Source organism: Emys orbicularis, chromosome 4 (assembly GCF_028017835.1).
Source record: "Emys orbicularis isolate rEmyOrb1 chromosome 4, rEmyOrb1.hap1, whole genome shotgun sequence".
Classification (NCBI taxonomy): Eukaryota; Metazoa; Chordata; order Testudines; family Emydidae; genus Emys; species Emys orbicularis.
Genome location: NC_088686.1, coordinates 109,085,029 through 109,108,433, shown reverse-complemented (window position 1 = coordinate 109,108,433; position 23,405 = coordinate 109,085,029). Strand labels below are relative to the sequence as shown.

Below are 23,405 nucleotides of genomic sequence, written 5' to 3'. Positions count from 1 at the left end.
TTTCAGAAGTTGTCACATATCTGAGCACGTTATTTTAAGGCTGATTTTACACTGTCTCAGCATAATGGATGTGGCAAGAGCTAAAAAGGACTGCATAAAACCTGAGGGTTGCATTGGAACTGTACTCCAAGAAAACTTCTTTTTACCTTAACTAAGCAAGCATATTGAATATGTAATAGTAATCGGCCAGGGTAAATTGTGTTAGCACATTCTTCTTGGGGCAATTTAAATTAGAAAACTCAAAGAAGGTACTAAAGAACCAGTGGGACAATAGTCACATAACATATCATAAAAGTATGCACTTTCATGAACTTTATATCCGAATAGCTAATGTAGCTCGTAAAAGCATTGCAAAGAAACCTATCAAGGATTTTCACAGTACACACTGTAGGCTAAAAAACATTATCAGACTCATTGTATAAGTGTAAAGAATGGGAACCTATATTAAGCACTAAGGCTCTGATCCTGCAAGTCATTGTGCATGCACACACGTCTGAGCCCATATGGAGATTCGATTGTGCTCTGCGTGGCTATAGCTATCCACACGTAGTTAATTTACTGGACTGGGGCCTATGGGCCTAATCCAAAGTCCACAAAGGAAGTCTCTCAGTGTATCAGAAGAAGCAGAAATAGTGCTAACAATTTGTCCTACACTGGTAAAGGTACAGAAACACCTTCTGTTGAATGAAACTGTTCTCCCTTTAGCATTTCGCATATTATTTACCATAAAATGGGAGTGCACATAAGAGACCAATCTGTATTTCCTGGCCCATCACATGACATGGGCAAAAGCCAGAAATTATACAGTCATATAGGGTAGATCTGCACAGATGGAGAATTACAGGTCTCCATTTTCCTGGTACAGCTGCAGCCCCAGAGACAAGCAAGAAAGGGGTAACAATATGTAGTTATTTTACAGTGCTGGGATTCATCTCTCCATGCAGACATGAGATACAACATATTATGCATATGAATAGTAGCAAGCACTATCACTTTAAATTGTATTCTATGGTCAGAAGTCATGACAATACATTATATAAGGTAACAAAGAATTTGCCAAAATGTGTTGATTCTGAGTCATGTATGTTTATTTATTAAAGCCTAATTTTATAACAGCGTCCTTTGGTTTGGGGTGCCTCCATCATTTGGGTGCCCAATTTAAGACAATTAGACTCTGGTTTTTAGATATTCTGCACTCTGAAAATTAGGCCTGAAGTATCTCAAGTTGGGCACCCAAAAACTGAAGCACTTAAAATTAGGAGATACTTTTGAAAACTCAATTTTCTGGTCTCCGAATCTTCCTCATTTAGTAACACAATCTGCGCAAAGGAACAGAGCTAGAAAATTCTAGCTGAGTAGCAGAATGACTGATGTCCAGCCATATTATCAGGAATAAGTGAGGCCAGGATATGGCCGGGGCTACTGGAAACAGAAATGTAAAAGGGGCCACTCAAGCTAAGATACAACAGTGATTTTCATATATAAGAAACGTTAATTACTTGATTAGGCTCAAACCTGTTCCTGACAGGGAGATCTCAGTTTAGTTCCTCATGCAGCTCACCTAACGGAGAAAAAGAGAGAACGAAAAGTGTTGAAAGCCAATACCATAAAGTGAAATCCTTAGTTTTGTATGTTGAAGCCTAAGGAGAGCCAAGGACTTGTCAGCCACAGGAATGCCCACGACTCCGTTGTAAAGGTTTGCTGTGCTCAGCTGTCATGGCTGGGTGGTAGCTCCAGACGTAATCTCATAATTTGGTTTAAGGTTGTTAGTGATATCAGCTGCCAGGTCCTGGATTCAGGAGCAAAACTGTAAATTATGGTCAAGTAATTCCATGATAAAGTCACGTCAGCCATTTCAGTATGTAAGATTAGTCACTGCTTGGCATTAGATGCAATGACATCGTGGCTTATGAAACCTACAACACCTTCAGGAAACACCAGTGTTGCCAATGCTTTTGATTTTATTAGGAGTCTTGTGATAACGTGTTTTTCTTGAAGCCCCAGGTTCTCAGTCATGTGAATATGTGAGACACTCAGCTTTTTTTTTTTTTTTTTATTTAAAGCATGTTGTCAGCCCTCATGGTTGTGGAGAAAGGCTTGAGTGTACCCTAAGTGCTCAAAACCCAGAAGGTAAATTTTTAAAAAAGCCCCAATGTGTTTTGTTTAAATCCCATGATTTTTAAGGAAATCTCAGTATTTTGAGGAGCTTGGCTGATGATTTTTGAAAGCTTGGAGCTGGTATTACTGAAAGAGTACTGGGAAATACTCATTGCTCTGATCAGTCGGAGAAATCAGCCATTCTGAATCTTACTATGAATACTGAGAAATTTGTCTTTAGAGCAGTGTGTCAATCCATCTCATCCAGGGACTTTTTGGAAGTAGAAACAGAGCTCCAGTGCATTTTTGTGGGGGAAATGAATGTCAGGAAAATGAAAGCGCACCTTGTTCCACACAGAGCACTGAATATCCAACACACAAAGTGATAGTTCATCTCAAGTGTGGAAAATAAAGCAGCCCAGAGATAGCTGCGTTGGGAAGTACTTTTTATACACTTCCTTCATACTGATTACACACTGATATATGAAAAACAACCTTGATGAAATTTAAAACTTATTCAAGTTGTTCTTTCTGGGGCTACATGGGAAAAATCTGGATTTGTAATTCTCTACCGGTGCTAGCAATGCTGGACATTGTAGTGCAGATGTATGCCATCTACCCTTGCTCTGAGCAGACCAGGTAGAGAATTATGGGTCTGAATTTTCCCAGTGTTAATGCACCCTCTGGGCCCAGTCTTGTAAACCCTTATACACAAGACTAATCCTGCGCGAGTAGTCTCATTGAAGTCTGTGGGACTATTTGCATGAGCAGAGAGGACTCAAGTGAGAAAGGGTTTTCAGGATCAGGCCTTTTATTCTTGACCAAAGGACACAGAATGATTGCATCAATTATCTATGGTAATTATGTCACTGAATTATAACAAAAGTAATAGTTCAGTCATTTTCCAGTTATCTTTCTTGAGGCTAATGAGTGCATTTCATGTCCTCTTAATCATAAGGATCCTCGTCATAAATCACTCACTATTCATGGGGGAGTTCACTTCACTTTAGGCAGAACAAATAATGTAATGATCCTTTTGAAATTCACCTCTCAACAAGGTGGCAAGTCTGTGAAAAGCAGAGAGTGGTTATCACAACATCTGTCCCATGGCACATTGCTTTTGTAGTGCTACAAGGAGCTTTTTATTTAAGCAGATGGCAGGAGAACATCTATTATCCTTTCCTACAAGACTTTAAAAAAACAAAAAACAAAAACAAACAACCCCCACACACAAAATATTGCCTCTATCTTACCCCTCCAAAATTACTTATTTTTCTTCTGCTATAGTGACCATTCTATAACCTTTACTGTTTTTTCCCCAGTCAGTTTTATAAGAATTTTAATTTCCCTATGGTTTAAAATGGATTGTCACCTATTGCCAAAAAGGGGTAAGTGGCCTTCTCTCAGGCAGAGGGATGGGGAGGGGACTGTGAAGTGGGATATCTCAGACATCAGATTCTAATCTCAGTTATGCTGCAGTAAATCTGGAGGAACTCTACCTCTGTGGCTGATTTTCAGAGGGGCCAAGTGCCTGCAGCTCTCATTGAAGCCAATGGGAGCAATGTGTGCTCCTCACCCCTGAAAAGCATCTTTTAGCAGGGCCTGGTGGATTTAGTCAGGCATCAGTATTGGGTAATTAGGTCACAGGTCTGTAAGAATAAATGTTCACACTTGGGGTGGCAGAATTTATTGAGTAAGTTAGACAACAACAGGGGTGGGCTGGATGCTTGTGAGCAGAGTCAGTCAGAACTTTTCCAAGGACACTTGAAAATTGCCAGTATGAAGGGAAGGGGAGAGGGTAGAATTGTAGTAATGGAATCATAGAAATAAAGGCTGGAAGGGACCTTTAGAGGCAGGGCCGGCTCTAACTTTTTTGCCGCCCTAGACAAAAAAGAAGAGCGCCGCCCCGCCGTAACACTCCCCCCCCCAGCGCTGCGCCGGGCCGGGCTGCCCAAACCCCCGCACCCCCCGAGCGCTGCGCCGGGCTGCCCAAACCCCCGGAGCACCGGGCCGCTCAAACCCCCGAGCGCCGGGCCGGGCCGGGACGCCCAAACCCCCAGCCCCCCAAAGCGCCGCACCGGGCCGCCCAAACCCCCGGAGCGCCGGGCCGCCCAAACCTCCCCCCTCCCCCCCAGCGCCGGGCCGGGCCGGGCCGTCAAAGCCCCCGCAGCGCCACGCCGCCGCCAAAACACTCTCCGCGCTGCCCGGCCGAAACAAAAAACAAAACAAAAAAACACCGTGAGCGCCCCCCGCCACCCCAACATTGGCTGCCCCTTCTAAGGTGCCACCCCAACCACGTGCTTGGTCGGCTGGTGCCTGGAGCTGGCCCTGTCTAGAGGTCACCTAGTCCAGCCCCTATGCTGAGCTGGACCAAGTATACCTAGAACATCCTTGGTTGTTGTTTCTTTTACCTGTTCTTTAAAATCTTCAATGATGGAGATTCCACAATCATGCTTGGAAGCCTATTTCAGAGCTGAACTACCCTTTAATTAAGAAGTTTTTCCTAATATATAACCTAAATCTCCCTTGCTGCTGAATAAGCCCATTCCTTCTTGTCCTGCCTTCAGTGGACATCGAGAACAATTAATCACTGTCCTCTTTATAAATAACCCTTCACATATTTGAAGACTGTATCAGGTCCCCCCTCAGTCTTCTTTTCTCAAGACTAAACATGCCCAGTTATTTTAATCTTTCCTCACAGGTCAGGTTTTCTAAACCTTTTATCATTTTTTGTTGCTGTCCTCTGGACTCTCTCCAATTTGTCCTCATCTTTCCTAACGTGTGGTACCCAGAATTGGACACAGTACTGCAGCTGAAGCCTCACTAGTGCCAAGTAGAACAGGACAATTACCTCCCAGGTCTTTCATATGACACTTCTGTTAATGTATCTCAGAATGATATTAACCTTTTTTACAACTGCATCATATTGTTGACATATATTCAACTTGTGAACCACTATAACCTCCAGATCCTTTTCAGCAGTTCTACCATCTAGCTGGTTACTCTCCATTTTGTAGTTGTGCATATGATTTTTTCCTTCCTGAGTGTAGTACTTTGCACTTGACCTTTTTGAATTTCATCTTGTTAATTTCAGACCAATTCTCCAATTTGTCAATGTCATTTTGAATTCTAATCCTGTCCTCCAAAGTGCTTGCAAAACCTCCCAGCTTGGTGTCATCTGCAAATTTTATGAGCATACTCTCCACTCTATTATCCAAGTCATTAATGAAAATATTGAAAAATATTGTTGACCTAGCATTGTCTACACTGGGATTAAGTTGGCTTAACTACATCACTCAGGGGTGTGGATTTTTCAAAGCCCTGAGTGACATAGCTGGGTTAACCTAACTTTTTAGTATAGACCAGGCCTTAATTAGCAAAATTTGTTAGCTGCTGACATGACCCCTCTGTAGGGTGGACATAGGTAGCCTATGTTCACTTGAGTATCATTAGTCTTCCAGTGCCTTTCCATATTTCCCCCTGTGTGTTCAGAAAGGAAAGATAACTTCTCCCACAATTCATTGGGAAAAAAATTATAGAGCAGCTCATCTTACTGCTGTGCTGAGATCCAGGGGCTGAGCCCCCACAGGTCTTAGTGCCTCACACGAATAAATGCAGTGGGAGTGTGGACACAGCAGCTCATGTTATTTTGCAGTGTAGCCGGTCTCACTTGAGCTATGCTAACTTGAAAATAGTAACTCATATTAATTATAGTGAAGACATATTCTTAGACAAGCAGCCAGTAATCAATTTCTGACAAAAATTAGGGGGATGCAAGTGTTTTCACCACTCCCCTTGTGACTGCACATTTTGCACAAGCCTACTAGCTGCCACACTTTTTTGTGCCATGCATTGCTTTTTGTGCAGTGAACAACCTTTATAACATGCAACATTATTAGCACCATTACTCTGTTTATTGTCCCACAAGGTAGTCATAGTATAGATCAGGGGTAGGCAACCTATGGCACGCGTGCTGAAGGTGGCACGCGAGCTGATTTTCAGTGGCACTCACGCTGCCCAGGTCCTGGCCACCGTTCCGGGGGGCTCTGCATTTTAATTTAATTTTAAATGAAGCTTCTTAAACATTTTAAAAACCTTATTTACTTTACATACAACAATAGTTTAGTTATATATTATAGACTTATAGAATGAGACCATCTAAAAAAGTTAAAATGTATTATTGGCACGCGAAACCTTAAATTAGAGTGAATAAATGAAGACTCGGCACACCACTTCTGAAAGGTTGCCGACCCCTGGTATAGATACTCTACACAGCTAGTTCACAAGAAACCAGGGGAGAAAGTTACACCTTTCTTTAACACAATTCATCTGCTGTTCCTTCTGTTTTCATAACAAACATAATCAAAATCCCTCCAATTCAGCATCAATAGCAGGGCCGGCTCCAGGCACCAGCCTACCAAGCATGTGCTTGGGGCGGCAGCTGGAGGAGGGCGGCGCGGTGTGGCGCTCCGGCCGCCGGGGAGAGCGGGGCCGCGACTGGGCTCGCCGCCCTCCCGCGCCGCTCCGGCCGGCCGGGGAGAGCGGGGCCGTGGCCGGGTTCGCCGCCCTCCCCCGGCACTCCGGCCGGCCGGGGAGAGCGGGGCCGTGGCCGGGTTGGCCGCCCTCCCCCGGCGCTCCGGCCGGCCGGGGAGAGTGGGGCCGTGGCCGGGCTCGCTGCCCTCCCCCGGCGCTCCGGCCGGTCGGGGAGAGCGGGGCCCCGGCCGGGCTCGCCGCTCTCCTCCCGGCGCTCCGGCCGCTGGGGAGAGCGGAGCCCCGGCCGGGCTCTCCGCCTTCCTCACGGCGCTCCGGCCGCCGGGGAGAGTGGAGCTGCGGCCGGGCTCGGCGCCCTCCCCTGCCGCGCTCCCCGCCGGGGGCGGGGGGCGGCGGGAGGCTTTTTTGCCTGGGGCGGCAAAAAAGCCAGAGCCGGCCCTGATCAAGAGCATCAAAAGAGGACAATTTAAATGAATAAAGCAGAAAGTGGTTTGTGAGTGGGTGGCATTGTAGGATGTGGGGGTGGGGAAGGCCTTCATTTTCCTTTAATTAGATTAGTATTAGTGATGGTAGTGGGGTTGTTAAATACTTACAAATGTATTAGAGAGCAAATGATAAGCCAGTCAGATTAACAGGTATTTCTCTGGTTGCAAACAGATGGGTTAGGCTAGGATATTAGTGGTAAACTGAGTTGCAGTCAGATGTGAGAAGGAGTTGTGAGTGTGTGTGACCCTGAGAGGAAGCAGAGGGCCAGAGCTGCTTGAGCACTGAACTACCTGCTGGAAGGGCACATTTGGGGATTTTTGAACAAGGAAACTTCCTTTTGTTGTTTGTTCTATTATATTCAGGGAATCAGGACTTTGTGTATGTAACCCACACACTTCCTGGGTGTGATGTTCTGTCCCCTCTAGTGGCACCGAGACCACTTAGAGATTAATGAGTCTGCTCTACAGCCTTAGCTAGGGCCAGGTAGCTTTTGGCTCATGCAGTAGAGGCTCATGCATTTAGCTCCAGAGGTCCCAGGTTCAATGATGACCAGAATCTGTCGGCGTTACATGTAAACTATTTATCAATAAACAAGATTACACCAAGAACATATCTGACCTATACAATCTATTTTTCAATCTAATAGAAACAACCCTTCAAGGCCCCAAATTTTGGGTAACTGTTTGGGCCACAAGGACAATAGTATTATATGACTAGTATGAAACAAACTCACTGGTTTCAGAGAACACCTTGAGCTAACAAAGTGTTAAGCAGCTTCACAGCTCTAAACCTAGCTTTTAATCACCTAATTCATAGTAAATTTATGCAAGAGATTTTCCAGTGTTTCTGGCTCTAGCCTGAGTGATGTATCACTTTACAAGACATGTAACAGCTGCTTCCAAGACTGCCTCTATTATTTTTCTCTTTAAGAAACAGCTGAATGCCTGAAAAGCCATCTGTAAATCTTCCTTTTATTATCTGTAGTGTAGGAGACTTGTCAGAGGTCAGATTTTATCTTGTCAATTAGTTTCTGAAATATCAGCCTGGCTATGGAAAGGCTTATTCAGGAAAGAAAGGACCATTCCACAAACATAATGATGTTCTGAGCGATAGCGACAGGGCACACCTCTATGCTATTTGTATTGATTTTCTATATTCCAGTAGCTTGAATTCTGTAAATCATTAGAGCTGGGTAAAAAGACCCAATTTTTTCCTTTGTGATATTATTTTTGTTTATTTAAATTTGCTGGATTTATACTACGAGCAGGGATGGGCAAACCAGTTTGGAAAAACGAAGAACCTTTACCCATCCCTAGAACTGCACCTAGACCAAATCTTTGTGGGAACTAGAGGGGGTCATTACATGGCATTCATCTTCCCAGCACCTTCTCTTATCCACTTTTTCGTGGTTAGCAGGCTTGGAAGATAGCTGAATCTGGAGCCAGTCTTCTCTTCAAGGGACAACTAAGCAGCTCAATCAGGGATTGACAATCCACCCTCTCCAGGAAGCTAAATGGATGCCTCGCCACAGTTAACAACCTCATTCACTTCTGAAGCTGTGGGACCCAATAGCTCCTTTACCAAGTCTTACTGAGCTGCCCCTTTAAAATGTATTAAAATGAACTATAGAACTTATGCATCTAAACAAAAAACAAAATTTCTATTAACAAGTTAAACACAATGGGCTTGATCAAAAGCCCACTGAAGTAAATGGGAGGCTTTCCATGGACCAAATGCACCAATATGAACTTACACAGTTAAAGTTTCTTTCTGTCTAACATACTGTGCCATATAAACCTATGGAGTGAGACAGACAGATCCTCAAAGAAATGTCTCAAAGTATTTTAATGACTGAAGAAATCTAATTGAATACACACATTCTAGACAATAAGGTATTCAAACTTGACAGTTTATCTTGTGGAGTATGCAGATCAACTGATGAGAAAGGGAAACATTTGAAGATTTTAAGGGTTTGATTTTTTAAGTGATCTTTATTATTTGTGGGCACAAATTGTGAGCACAAATAAAGGATGCCAGATTTTAAAAATCAGGCCCTAACCTTTTTGCAGTAGAGTTCTCTGCTTTTAGTGTTTTGCACTCTTTGCCTATAACTTCAAAACAAATGTAGAATGAAACAGTCTCTAGGGCTGTTCTTTTCAAAAACAGAGTGGATCCTATTTATTGACAATGTGGATAAAGCAAATTTCTTATGAGCCTAATTTTAAAAAAATAAAAGCCTTAAAAGGAGCTGATTTGCAGAAAGTGCTGAGTGTCTCCCTCTCATAATCAGTCCCCTTTAAGCTATCTCAAGCTACGCACCCCAATTCACTTTTAAAAATTAAACCTCGTCCTTTTCTTCAGTCAAAGACATTAAAAACTTATTGTCCATTTGTTTCAAATCCTGCAGTCCGTAGTCAGGCAGCATCCAACTAAAGTCAGTGGGAGTTTTGCTTTAGAAGACAGTATAAGGATTGCACGGTTGGGCTCATATTGATTATTTTAACAATAATTAGTTTAGATTTAACTTCTGTAAATCAAACATTCTAAAAGCAGCACATGAAATTATAAAAGAAAATACATTAAATACACACATACTTTTTAATAATGAGCAAAGAGGTAAAGCCATTAAGCTGACCTTTTCAAATGTAAACTCTGTATTGGAGTGGTAAATTGTTGTAAAATTCACCCCATTTCCCTTGGAACAGTTTCAATGAGTTGCTTCAGATTATGCAGAGATTAGCCTTTCAGTTATCATGGACTGGATAATAACTCTCTGAAGCTGTAACTGAACACAGAATAAAGCAAGTCATTTGGTTAAAACAAAACCAAAAAAACAAGGAGTACATTACATAAAATCAGTGCTAGAGAAAATATTACGTAAATAGCATCAACTGCAATCTGTCATAATACTAGCAATATTAAAACTGAAGGGCACATGTATTCACATTTTACGGTCTTGAATTGATACAACTTTGATGTAAGCTATTTAGGGAACTGAAAAAAAATGTTATTCAATACATGTTTATGGATGGTTCAGATGAAGATTAAAAAAAACCCAAAACCCAAAAGAAAACTTTGGAATGTATAATTTTAAGTAGCAAATCTGCTTCTTAGACTCACTGACAGAAGTTACACTGAAACGTGCTTTGCTGAACAAAGATGGACTAAAGCATGTGCCTATCTTAAAGCATGTACTTAAGTGCTTTGCCAGATTGGAGGTCCTGATGAGGAGGGTCCAAAAGACAGAGGAACTGGTGCAGTTCCACTCCAAAGGGGAAAAGGGCAGGATTTGGAGAGCCTATTCAGGGGAGACATACCTGCTTTGCTGAGCACAGCTCTGTGGAGGTTCCCCGTGCCCCAGCCCACAGGTTACTTTTTGAGGGCAGAGGTGGGATAGGGTAGGAGTGGGGCTTGGTGGGGTCTGAGACTATGGAGATCCATGGGTTACTGCTCCAGCTACAGAGCAGGAGCACAGGAGCTGCATGGGCTACCATAAAGTAGCTTGCCCACAAACTGTGGTGGAACTCATTGGTGCAGTTTCTCAACCTGCTGTTGACATCAGAATTTGTTCCTAAATGCAAAATAATTAGATCACTGCACAGAAACGAAGATTCAGTTAAGTCAGGTCTGGTCATATGTACTGTTAAAATTCATACAAATTGTTGCATCACCAACATTTCTTACTTCTATCTAATTTAATGTACGTGATGAATCTGTCAATTTACTGATTGATATTCCACTTGTTGATATTGCAGCTTCTGAACAAACACAGCTCAATTCAGTGCTGATTTCCAGGTAACACGATGCTGGTGACTTCAGCATTGCACAAAATGTAAATCAGTGCAAAATTTGGTCCACCGTTCCTTTTAATTCTCTCAGGACCCTTCTGTATCCAAAATTCCAGTTAACTGCAAGGGGGTTTTGAGTGAGCAGCTAACTTTTTATATTATAATAAACACATATGGGCCTGAAACTGATTTATACTGAGACAACTCTACACCACACTGGCAGCATAGAAGGACTTTAAAGTGAGAGCAGATATATACACCCACTTTATGGCCTCTTTACACTGATAGAGCCGTATAAAAGTGGCCTTTGTGTTAATGAGAATTGGACCCATATGTAATACGTAAACCCTAAAGATTTGTAAAGTTCACACACAGCCCAGAGCTAATATTTCTGCATATAGTTACAGGAAGAGGAGAGGAAATAAAATCCTTCCAATTCTACAACTTGAATTTCAGTCCCCTCACTTTCTTTTACTCTGGCCAGCATCTTTTGCTAGAATCCTTAACATTTGTTTTAGTTTACTAGTTCAGAATAATTCAATCTTCTTTCCTTTTGTGGTCGAAACACATTTTTAATTCTGGAAAGTCCTGTAAATGTAGGAAATTCATGTACGTGTTTTTGTTTTTCATCTTGCCATTAATACGCTTAAAAAGTATAAAAGAAACAGTGGCATGCCCAGCTCTGTGTAATCAATGGGAACAGATATAACAGGGACTAGTTCATTTCCTAATGAATCTGAACCCTTGAAATGAGCATATAAATGTATAGAGTCATTGACTTTACAATAAAATGATCTAAAGGACTTAAGCCAACACACCAAAGAGATGAAATGAAATAAAATACTCTGAATGTATATTTTATATGCCATACAGGATGAATGGCATATAGGATAAAAAACAAGTAACGACTGCAAGGAAGGGTTGGAACAGTACATTCAAGTAAAATAAAACGTGTAGCTCTACATAGGTGCTATGGTAAGGAGTACGGTACAACCAACTAAAGAGAACAGAAGAGAGTGATGGATAAATGAGCATATAAAACAGTCAATGAACAGGGAAACTTTCCTTTTCAACCCTCCCCATTATCAGGTGTTTACTATGGTAGAAAACAGGGCGGAAGATGCAAATTACACATATGCAGCATCTACTGAGAATGCTTGACATTTAGTCAACTTTTCTCTTGTATTTTTTTTTCCTTTGGGTACAGGTTGTTTCCGGATCTCACGGGGACAACTGTCATTAACTACCCTGGTATAAAAGAGGCTGACACGATAATTTTGTTGTTTTGATCACAAAGGAAGGTAGATTCTGTATACCTAATTTTCGCATATTAAACTGCATCTATACATTATTGCCTTTAAAACTGACTGCTGGAAAGAAACATGCCCAGCTGAACTGAGGTTTGCATGTTTTATGATCATCAGCTGCTCAAGCTCTTTTCCAGTGAGAGAGTGGCAAACCAAATCTTTGACAGCATTTGGATGATAGAAGAGAGTGACAGCAGCAGACGTGCTAAAATGGTAAGTCGAATACAGAGTGTGCATGAACTTTGACTTATAATATTCATTGCTCCGTTTTGCTAAATGTATTATGAAAGACAAAAATATTTTTTAAAAAATTATTATTTTCTTACAGAAAACTAAAACTGCAGTGGTTTGCGCCTGTGCCATCCTCATGGTTTTTCTTATAGTTGAATCTTGGTGTGCTCCAAAGGTAAAATTTGGGTTAAAAATGTCTCTGCAGGACTTTATGAGAGGATTCATTTCTAGCCGAATAATTTCTACTTTGTTTTTGCAACTTGCAGAGCAAACTCATAGCAAGAAATTGGGGCCCACAATCAATGCTATACCTCAAAGGACGATGTAAGTTAAATTCAGTAGCCTATCATTTGCACAGTGAGATTAAATGTTTAGTTGGACTAAAAAATAATTCTGAAACTGAATTGATATGTATTTTTTAAAATACCACATTAAATAAAAACACTGGTAAGTTAATAAAGCTGTTTTATCATATGAAAGTTGTACCACTGTGAAGTAGACAGATACATTTTCTGTGTAAGGATATCCTAATACCAAAGTACTGGTAATTTTTTTGTGTTACGTGCAAATGTTGTTAGAAATGTTATTTTTCTACTAATACCACAGTCATATCTTACTCAGTTATGTATTTCTTTTACACAACATATTATTTACAATTACAAATACTAGTGCCTTGGACAAATAGTACAATAATTATTGGCAGAAAAATAAGATTGTGTTTCTAATTTTTGTGATGTCTGTACATTTTCATGTACGTGTTATAAAGTCAACCCAAAAACAGTTTGATGAAAAGTGGTAAACGTATATTGTACTGTCTACTTTTAACCAATTTTACTGCTAGTGTCATCTTGAAAACAAATAATCTCAGAGCATTCAAATGTCTCTACCTGTAGAACAAACCATGCATTCCAATGCAGGATTTTAAATTCACTTTCAATTCAGATTTTTTAAATTACAGTAAGTAAACAAGTATTTTGTTTCGTTGATTCTCAGAGGAGTCTATAAAGTATGCAATCATTTAATTTAATTAAATAACTAGAGAAAGACAAGAGCTAGCAGCGGAGGGCAATCTGATAAAGTTTGCCATTGTTTGACAACAGAATGTCACAGAGTAGACAGCACTATTTAGTTATATCTTTGAAAACAAACTAGTTTAATTGATGAGACGTGACAAAAGGTACCTGAAGTATGGAGACTTAACACTACACCTACTCAATGTCTTCCTATATTATCCAGATGACATTTGCAAAAAGAGATAACTGTGACAAGGTCTGAAATGCTCTTTCAGGCTTGGAAGAATTTTATAAATGATACTGTGGGAACAATATGCTTCTAGAGAGTGATGACCAAAGAGTTCATTCATAATTACTGTAAACTGTAGATAAATAATAATCTTGGAGTGGCTCAAATTAAAAATCAAAATATTTCAGAGGTGGATCACAGCTGTAGGCCTAGATCCTTCCACCACTAGGACAATTTGGCCCTGCTTCACTGATGGGCAATGGCTATGAGGCTGGTTTAAGCAGCCACAGGAATATTCCCCAGTGTAGGGGGATTCTTGGATGGCATAGAACCAATAAGGCCACCATAATGGCTTTTACTCCAACCCCGCCTCCTCCTGGTGGCCAGTACACGGGGCATAGCTGGGGGAAAGAGGGGATTAGCACAGTTTCCCTGTTCCCAGCGATCCCCAGTTATCATAATGACCCCTTAGGGCCAGGGCCGGCTCCAGGCACCAGCTTAACAAGCAGGTGCTTGGGGCGGCCAAGGGAGAGGGGCGGCACCTGCGGCAATTCGGGGTCGGCAGGTCCCTCACTCCCTCTAGGAGCGAAGGACCTGCCGCTGAACTGCCGCTGCCAATCGCGGCTTTTTTTTTTTTTTTTTTTTGCTTGGGGCAGCAGAAATGCTGGAGCTGGCCCTGCTTAGGGCTGTTGGCAGTGGGTGCAAGTTAGAGAAATCTTCAAGCTACTCTAATCTGTGCCAGAGAAGCTGTCCAACATCCAGATGACCCAGGATCAAGGGAACTCAGAGGTACTTAAAATCACTTTTGCACTCCTGCTTCTCCTGACAAATTTTAAGAGATCCTCAGCTGGAGTCCAGAATTTTTTCCAGAGAGGATGTGTTTATATGAAGCAAAGAAACTACTGCAGGGATATGACTGCATGAAACAGTTCATTTTCTTGCTTGTCCTTGCAATGGTCTGGTATTTCCACACAGGAATATTTTTGAACTAAACCATTTTGGTGTGTATGCAATATTCTTTACAACCATGCTTGTACTGTACCAAGTGCATTCTAGGGCCACAGAAACTTTTTTCCCATAACATGGAGCAGTGTTGCTGGCAGCAGAGATGCCTGGGTAATTTCCATATGCAAAGCACTGCATTGTAGGGTGCATTTTGTCCCAGAACTGCAAGCAACCAGTACAAGCAGCTCTTGCAAAACACTGGGCAGCTGCTGTCTATGAGGACACAAGGCATTGGTACAGGCATTGCAAGCTCAATTAATGGTTTGTTGCAATGCCTTTTTGACTAGTAGAGACCAGGTCAGAGAAGTTAAGTGACCTGACCAACGCCAAAGGAGGAGTCAGTGTCAAGATTCAGGAGTTGCCAGCTCCCTCACACAGCTCAGCAAATCACAGCTTTGTCCGGATTCAGTGTGGCTTTCTCACATGCATACTGAATATTTGTAATAAACCATCCAGACATGTGCCTTGTTTTGAATGATGTATTGATAAAACATTTTCACTGGTAACTTCTCTCTCTCTTTTTTTCATTTTGAACAGATGGTAGAAGATATGCTTCTGATAGTGAAGAGCAATATTACAAGCTTGACCTGGAGGACTTAAATGCAGTGTTAAAAAGTAATTTTTAAAATATAATATACAAGTAAATCTGCCATAAGCATTTATATGTCGATTTTTAAAATGTTACCCAGACAAATAAATTTCTTGGTCTGGAATGCAGGCAAAACCCTTGGGGCAGATCCTCAGCTGCTGTAAATTGTCATAGATCCACTGGACAATTTATACTAGCTGAGGATCTGTCCCTTGCCTTGCTAATTCACTTCAAATCGGGGGGAAAGACTGAACACAGGCAGGATTTTCCACAATGTTTAGTGTTACCTTAACCCTGCTGCCAGTGAACCATTGACTTTGATGGGAGCAGAGTTAGGCCAGCATGGAGTGCAGTGGAAAATCCCATGTATATACTGGAGGTTCAACCATTTCATAGCATAAAGCAAAAATTTAAATAAAAAAGTCTTTATTTTTGGACTGGCAAAAAGACAGGCAGCAATCTTCTGCACATCTGGGAGTCTGCAGAGGTGGGAGTGGGGCAAGGCAGAGAGAAGGGAGTTGCAGGAGTGAAGACAAGAGGAGATGAAGGAACAGATGAGGATTTCAGCTGAAGTGGAGCAGTGGCAGTGTTGTACACACAACGGCAATGATGGAGGTGCTAACAGGCAGGGTTGTACACGTAAGTCATGCAGGTAGAACAGTGACATTCAGGGCCCAGGGTGACGCCAAATTTACAGACAGTGAAGGCTACTGGGGAAAATATATGCTTAGTTTGTGACATGAGAATCATTCCCATCAAGCATGCTGGAGTATTAAAGGAAATGGCATTGCAATGCTGCATCACAGCATGGAGCTACACTACAGTGCACTGATGCAACACCACACTGGGGAGATTCCCATTTTCTGATGTGGCAACACAACAGTGAAATCCTGCCCTACTGAAGTCAAGAGGAGTTTTGCCATTAACTTCAATGGGGCCAGGATTTCACCCAGGATTAGCTTGGCTCACAAGCAAATACAAAAAGGTGGCAGCCCTAGCAAGGTGAGCTGGGAGTGTTCAGAATCATACCCCAGTTCTCTGATTGCTGCCATGAAGCCACAAAAAGTGGTTGCTGTTACAATACCATCTTCTCTCACTATTATGCAGCAGCAGCAGAAACCCTACCTCAGTCCTGTCTCTGGGCAGGGGTTCATGGCCACTATTGTCAGTACTTGTGCCAAGAAGTGCAACAGCATGTACTTAAATGCTTTCCTGATTAAGAATGGATTTAAGTATGTGCTTAAGTGCTTTCCTCAACTGGGGACTGGGTGAGCAAATCAGCAGCAAATTACAATGGGGACAGGAAGGAATGAGCTCCAGGAGGACGTGGCCTTTTAGTGGTAGAGACAAGGATGGTGTTTGTGACAGGCCTTACCAGGGGGAAATAAGAAGGAGTCCTAGCTCAGGTCACTCAGCAACTCACTGTTGCTCTAGGAAATGAATGAACAGTTGTATTTTTCTCTTTGTTTTTGCTATCTCTGCTCAGTGTATTTTGGGGAATTTGCTAAAAAGTAAAATAAACAAAACTCCAGGAAGAGCAACTTGTTTTCCATCAGACTCCCACCAAGTCTGGGCTGCTGTAGGGGTGTGTGTGTTGGGGGGGGGGGGGGAAGGGGAGGGGCAAGGACAAAGCTCACGAATACACTATAATCTTTAGAAAAAGATCAGTGACAAACTTTCTACCCTATAAATTGGTTTAGATTCATGTAAGTTTTCAAGACTAAATTGGCAAGGAAGAGGGCTAGAAACAGTAGCCCAGACTTGGTGGGATGGATCTTTACATCTAAAGTAGGTGGAGTCCTATTCAGGTGTTTATATATTATTGATTTTAGGGCCCAGTCCAACTCCTAGTGCAGTCAATGGAAAGACCTTGACTTCAATGGGAGTTTGAACAGGCCATAATATCTAATCATGGACACTAAACATTGTATATGTTTTCATATTAGGAACATGTGTAGTGAATATATATTTTTTTAATTTAGGTTATAAAAATTCAACACCAGTGAAATTTATGAACATCAAAAGAAGATTAACAGCTCAAAATATGGACATTAACTACTTGGAATAGAACAAATAGGTTTACTTTACCTGCTGCTAATTTCTCATCATGCTGTAAAAATAAAAACAAATATGTTAACTTAAAAAAGTTACTGTAAATGTCACTGTGAAAAGTTCCATTAAAGGCTGGTAAACTTTAAATCAGTTTGGTTTAGTAACAATTTCATTTTATGTTAATAAAATTAAATTTGGTAGTCATGGAAGCTAAAGGGTGAACAACACATTAAATGCTTGATGTTCTTAGGAGCGATATCCAATGTAAAAAAGCAACAGCAAAGTTTACAACTCCCAGGTATCTGCAAAGTAGCAGTGTTCAAAACACAAGACAGGTGTCTCTCTCTGCTTTCACCAAAGACATGCTTCCCCAAAACTGGTACATTGACTGTGCTTCTCACTTCCACTGCAGTCACATTAAGCGTCCTCCTGTGTTTGACCCACTCAACAAAGTCATCCCCATCAGCCAGGTGTTTAAGCAGAATGAAATGTCCAGCTGGAGCTGCCTCCTTTGCAATTCTCTGGTCCGACAGAAAGAGCACTTACTGCCTCTCATCACACATGTAAAAGACCATGCTATCTTTAAGACATAGATTAAACAAGATGGCAATGCATTTGTACCTCATCGATGTATCTGTTTTAGTTGTGGGTAATTGGCTTTTCTGATTTTATTGCAATCAAGTTATTAGCTTTCTTTCTTTATCAGGTTTCACACATCACTGGCTTCTTAAAGTTTGTTCAGGAATCTGAACATGACTTAAGTGGGATTTTGTACATGCAATCTTCACAAATATTGTGCTAGGAGATGTTTGGTACTTGTGTAAGAGCTATGAAACACAACAGCATCCTTCAAGTGAGCTGCTTTTGATCTTTCTGGTACAAATGCCGTATTTGCTAATTACTCATTGAAATTTTACATCAGATGCTCACTCATCACACTGACACAGGACATCTGTTCTGAAAATGGTATTGTAGCCTTTGTATTTAAACAACTAAGCCATTTATAATATTTCCTGTTTGCCTGGTGACACTGTACACTGACACAAGAATTATCCTGTAGCATTAGCTTATTTTAACAGTAAACTGCTTCCAGAAGAATTTATCACTCGTGAGATCAGATAATCCATATGCTCTCCAATAAAGATCAATATGACCTGGAAAGAAAAAACAGCATAATCTGGGGTCTGTGGGCAGCTTAGGCAATGTAGGTTTTTATAGTCGTCTAAAACTTCTGGGTGCTTATCTGAACTCTGAATGTTTTGAGGTTCCCCATCACTGGTGTCACTGTACTGATGCTAGTTTATGGCATGCGTTTACTTGCTGTTTGCCTGCGGTAATGGGTTTGCATGTTTTTCATTTTATTCCCTTCTCAGTACTAGAAGCAGGACAAGAATTGTTTTAAAGGGGAGAAGGAAAATATTTCAGTTTGGGAGAGCAACGGTCAGATCTGCGCAATGCTTTGGTTACACATAGGCCTTGTGTGCACTTGCAACATGTAGGGTATGTGTAGCTACGCACCACAGTGGAAAGCTGTGTCTATGCTGCACTGTGTTGCTACACATGTCAGTGAAAGGCTCTGGTGGGGGAAGGCAGCAGGGAAAGGCTGGAGTCTTTCCCCACTGCCTCTGCCCTGCCCGAGTCTTTCACTGCTGCCAGAGCTTTTCACTGCGGCAGGACAGGCTCCCACAGGGGACACTACTCTGCTAAAAATAGCAATGTAGACATGGAAGGCACCGCTTGGGTGTGGAGAGAGCCATGTGGGGTATATACTCTAAGGTTCAGGCATGTCTCTATCCTACTTGCCTTAGCAATGCTCACCATCTACATAGTGCAATAGAACCCCGTATATCTGAGCCTCCATTATCCAGCTCTCCGGATTAGCTGAACTGGGACTGACAGCAGGTGCCCTGCCACCCGGGGCTGAAGCTCTTTGCCCATTCGCCGGATTATCCAAATTTTTGATGATTGGATCTGGCTCCGGTCCCACTTAGATCGGATAAGTGGGGTTCCCCTGTATTTATCCACGTGGTAGGGAGGCGTGCAGTGTCTGTACTCTATACGCCACCATAAGTGTAGACATACCTACACACGTCTAAAACACTGAGACGGGATCAGAGTTGAAGACCCAGCTGACAGGTCTATTCTTATTCTTATTATTTGTATCATGTGAGTGCCTAGGAACCCTAGACTTCGACCAGGACCTCACTGTGTACATTCTATGGGCACTGTACAAACACAAGGTCTATCTAGTTTGGCTGGTGCTGCTCCTGTCTGAGGTTAATATTTTAATATACTTTTAATAGACCTTCATTATCGCTATGACACCTGCGACTCTCTGTGTGTAGTTTATAGGTCATAAGAAACAGTTATGATTAGGTGAATTGTGACTAAAAACAAGCTGTTGTTGCTGCTGCTGAAGATATTGTTTGGTGTATGAAAGTATGCATTGACTTTCACAACCAAACTTTGCCTGTGCTGTCAGTTCTGCTGTTCTTGAACTTCGTTGTTTAAGTGATGCTGATTTTGTGTCCTGCCTGCCTAGCCTAAGTTCTACTGTATATGCCTCAGCAAAGCTGGAAAAAATGCTGACTCCTGATTTATTGCTGTTCTTTTTGGCTAACTTGGGGAACTGTGTAGGTAAAACAATTCACCTCGCAACAGGCAGGCCGACTAGCAGTCAGATCATTGACTATGTGTGAGGACCCACTGGGTTAGATCTGGGGGAAAGAAACTTGGACACGGGCAAGAGGGCCAGAACAAACACCTGCCTCCCACTGATTTCACTAGCATATGAATCAAGCCCTAACACCAACCAATTAACAATTTTTCTTTCTTCCTTCCACTGACCCAGCCACTCTCTTCATCTACAGTGCACAAAATTTTAAGAAATGGCCACTATCCTGCTCGGGCATGAAATTCCAAGATCATGAAAGTTCTCCAAATGGAACAAATATTTTCAAGTGAAATTTTGTGAAAAAATGGTCACTAGTTTGACACTTCCCTTGTTGCACTCAGGTAGCCTGACTTTTATATGTGCTCTGAACCACACAAAGCAAGGAAAGGGGATCTGCAAGTGATAAAACCAAGTACACTGTACAGTAGAAGACAAGCTACTTGCAAACAAATGGAAGCACTGAAAAATCCTTTCCTAAGGAAGCAAACACTGCTTCAAAATAGAATAGAAAAAAGTGTGATTTGCATATTTGCACTCCCATTAAAGCCAACAGGACTTTTCCCTGCAGGAAATCTCCCCCCGCCATTTGTGGTGCCATTTCCCTTGCTGTAGGTATTAATAATAAATAATAACCAGACTCTGCATTTCTATAGCATCTTCCACTAAAGATCTCAAAGTTCTATTCTTTCGATTTCCCTGGTGCTTATCCAGAATTCTAGGTATCTCCCAAATATTAAAACACTCTGGTATAAATCAGAATAGATCTGTTGACTTCCATGGAGCCTTGCTGATTTACATCACTTGAGAGTCTGACCCAGCATTTGAAATCCTAAAAATGTTCAATATGCTGTTAGGATCCACCAAATATCTAGTTAATAGTCTCACACAAAAACCAAAGAAACTCAGTCAATATGGGAATATCCAAAGACTTGACCTGCCTCATCCTGTGTTCTCCAACCCCTCCATCTATGAACTCTAACAGCCCTGAAAGCCTGTGCAAAAAGATGCGCTTTGCAGCATACCTTGGATTGTTCAGACTCTGAAGGACCAAGGCGAGAAGTGAATTTCATAGCCAACCTCTCCTCAGGGAGAATGTCCTGCCATGATTTCCTCTCATTTATAATGAGGGACGTCCAGCTTGAGCATCTCTACTGATATCCACTGTGGCAACATAAAATAAGTGGCCCCTCAGGTAGCCAGGGTCTGTGCCACTTAGGACTTTCTGACTTAAAACATACAGCTACTTGAACTTCTGTAAACTGTAGGAAACCAGTGCAATTCTCTGGCTACCGATGTTATATGGTCCCTGCTGAAAAATAGCCAGAGTCACTAGCATCAAGTGTTGATTTCTTGAGGATGGGAAGGACTACTTTGTGTTTCAGAGTACATGGTGGAGTGCCCTTCCTGAGAGGGTTGTTTATATTGTTAAGGAACACCTAAGATTACTATAACTGAAAGAGTTCAGAGGAAAACAGTAGTGTATCTTTCTTTCTCCCCACTTTTCTTTGCATTTAACAGCACTTTCACTTTTCACTTAGCAACAAGAGAGAAAAACAAATAGGAAAGCATGACTGTAAAACCACATAGATTGGTAGGGAGTTTCAGGGACAAGGGTAGTATCTGAAACTACTGTTAACTCATGTTTTAAAATTGAATAGGCTTCAAGTTGACAGTGACCCTTTAATCTGCTGGACATATTGCAAGGCCCACCTTTGCTCCCAGGCCTTTGGGGAGAAGGCTGTGTGAAGGGGAAAGGGAGGTTTTATATTTTATTTGAAGCATTATTGGTTACTTGTTTTCTGTAGCTTTGGGGGAGCTGGGTATTTGTGGTGGGTGAGCAGTTTATTAATTGTTGCTTTATGACATTAATGAAATTCTAATTTTAATTGCTGACAAGGTGCATGCCTGTTAAATTATTTGCCATCTTTTCCAAATCAAAATACATAAAGGCTAGATTGTGACTTTAGGCTCAGTGCTCGGCCCTGAATGAGAGGTGATGCATAAACTGTACTAACCTAGCAGGCGTCTCAGAAGGCAGTGTGACAGGTTCTCTCTGAGGGACCCTATAGAATTCACTTTCCCATTGGTCTGACAGAGCCTGGATTTGTTAATCTTACAGGCATGTGCAGTGCTCCTATTTTCTCACTGGTATTTCTCTGGAGGGCTGAAAGCTGAAAGACAATTTAGGTGGTGTCTTATATCACTGGACTTTAGCTCTTGTGAGAGTCTGTTAATATAGGACTTGGAAAAAATGATGAACTAAGGTTTTGTGTGGTAATTTTTAAATAGCTAACCTCGTGTTTAAAGTTCTGAGAGGTGCCCAGAGCTCTGTACAGGTATCAGGGAATCTAAAGAAGGGTAAATGCTAAAATACAACATTACATTAATATGGACTAATTATGAGCTGAATGTAGCACTTGGAATGTTTGCTTAAAGTAAATGTTCAGACACATTTACTACTGTATTAAAATAAATGAACCCAAGATTCTCTGTGCTCTGGGTAATTCAGTTCAGAGAAGAATGTACATTTATGTAAGTCACAATAAATCTATTTCAAACACATACATCTACCTCTTTCAAAATACAGAACTCCATTCACATGTTCCCAAGACGTTTCCTCTATATTGTTGGAGAAAAGCACCTAAATATAAATGCCTCCTGTTCTGCATGCATTCAGAACAGACATTTGTATCCCCAACTGTAATTTTGTTTCCATGCTCTTTCCAAATGTAAAGACTTTCCCCTCCCCACTTCCAATAATATAATTACACCTTACTGAATCTCTTTTATAGACACTGAAACATTACATTGCCTCTAACCAGTTTCCTTGTTAGGATGGAATACGGGGGATGTGTTTCCAGTTACAGTAATTACCTTAATTTTGTGGGAACATAAGATTGCTGTGTAATCGGCTATTACTAATGCAATTACTCTAACAAAAATGGCTCACAAAGAGATAGTGTCAGGGTTATTTGTACATCAGCACAGATTGTAGTAATTTAATACTGAGTCATATTTGTCTCTGAAGTGGATAATACTGAATGCCAAATATCCACATTATAATTAAGATTTATGAAAGCATTATTTTGTGGTATGCTCAGAGGACTGTTTTTTGGTTTTGCAAGTTCCCTACACGCCTCTTCCTGGGCCTAATATCTTAATAGTATTACTATTATTTGTATTACAGTAGTGCTTGGAGGCCCAAACCAGGATTGGGGCCCTGTTGTGCTAGGCACATACATATAGGGTATGTCTACACTGGCAGAGTTACAGCACCGGCAGTTACAGCGCCGCTCAGAGAGCATTGAGGGGAAACTGCTGTTGTGTGTTCACACTGTCAGCTGCCTGCGCAATAGCCTGTTCACACTTGTGGCACTTGCATCGGTATTCGGAGCGGTGCACTCTGGGCAGCTATCCCTCAGAACATCTCTTCCTCTTCTGCC

The 23,405-nt window shown here is 41.6% G+C and overlaps 1 protein-coding gene across 1 annotated transcript in view; it reads right to left on the bottom strand.

The window, feature by feature from the left end:
* Positions 1 to 1,535: 1,535 nt before the first annotated feature.
* Positions 1,536 to 23,405, bottom strand: part of TESMIN (testis expressed metallothionein like protein) — a 139,687-nt gene continuing 117,817 nt past the window's right edge. The window contains exon 13 of the mRNA XM_065403341.1: positions 1,536 to 1,561. Coding sequence (XP_065259413.1) covers positions 1,536 to 1,561 — 26 coding nt within the window. The remainder of the gene's footprint in view (positions 1,562 to 23,405) is intronic.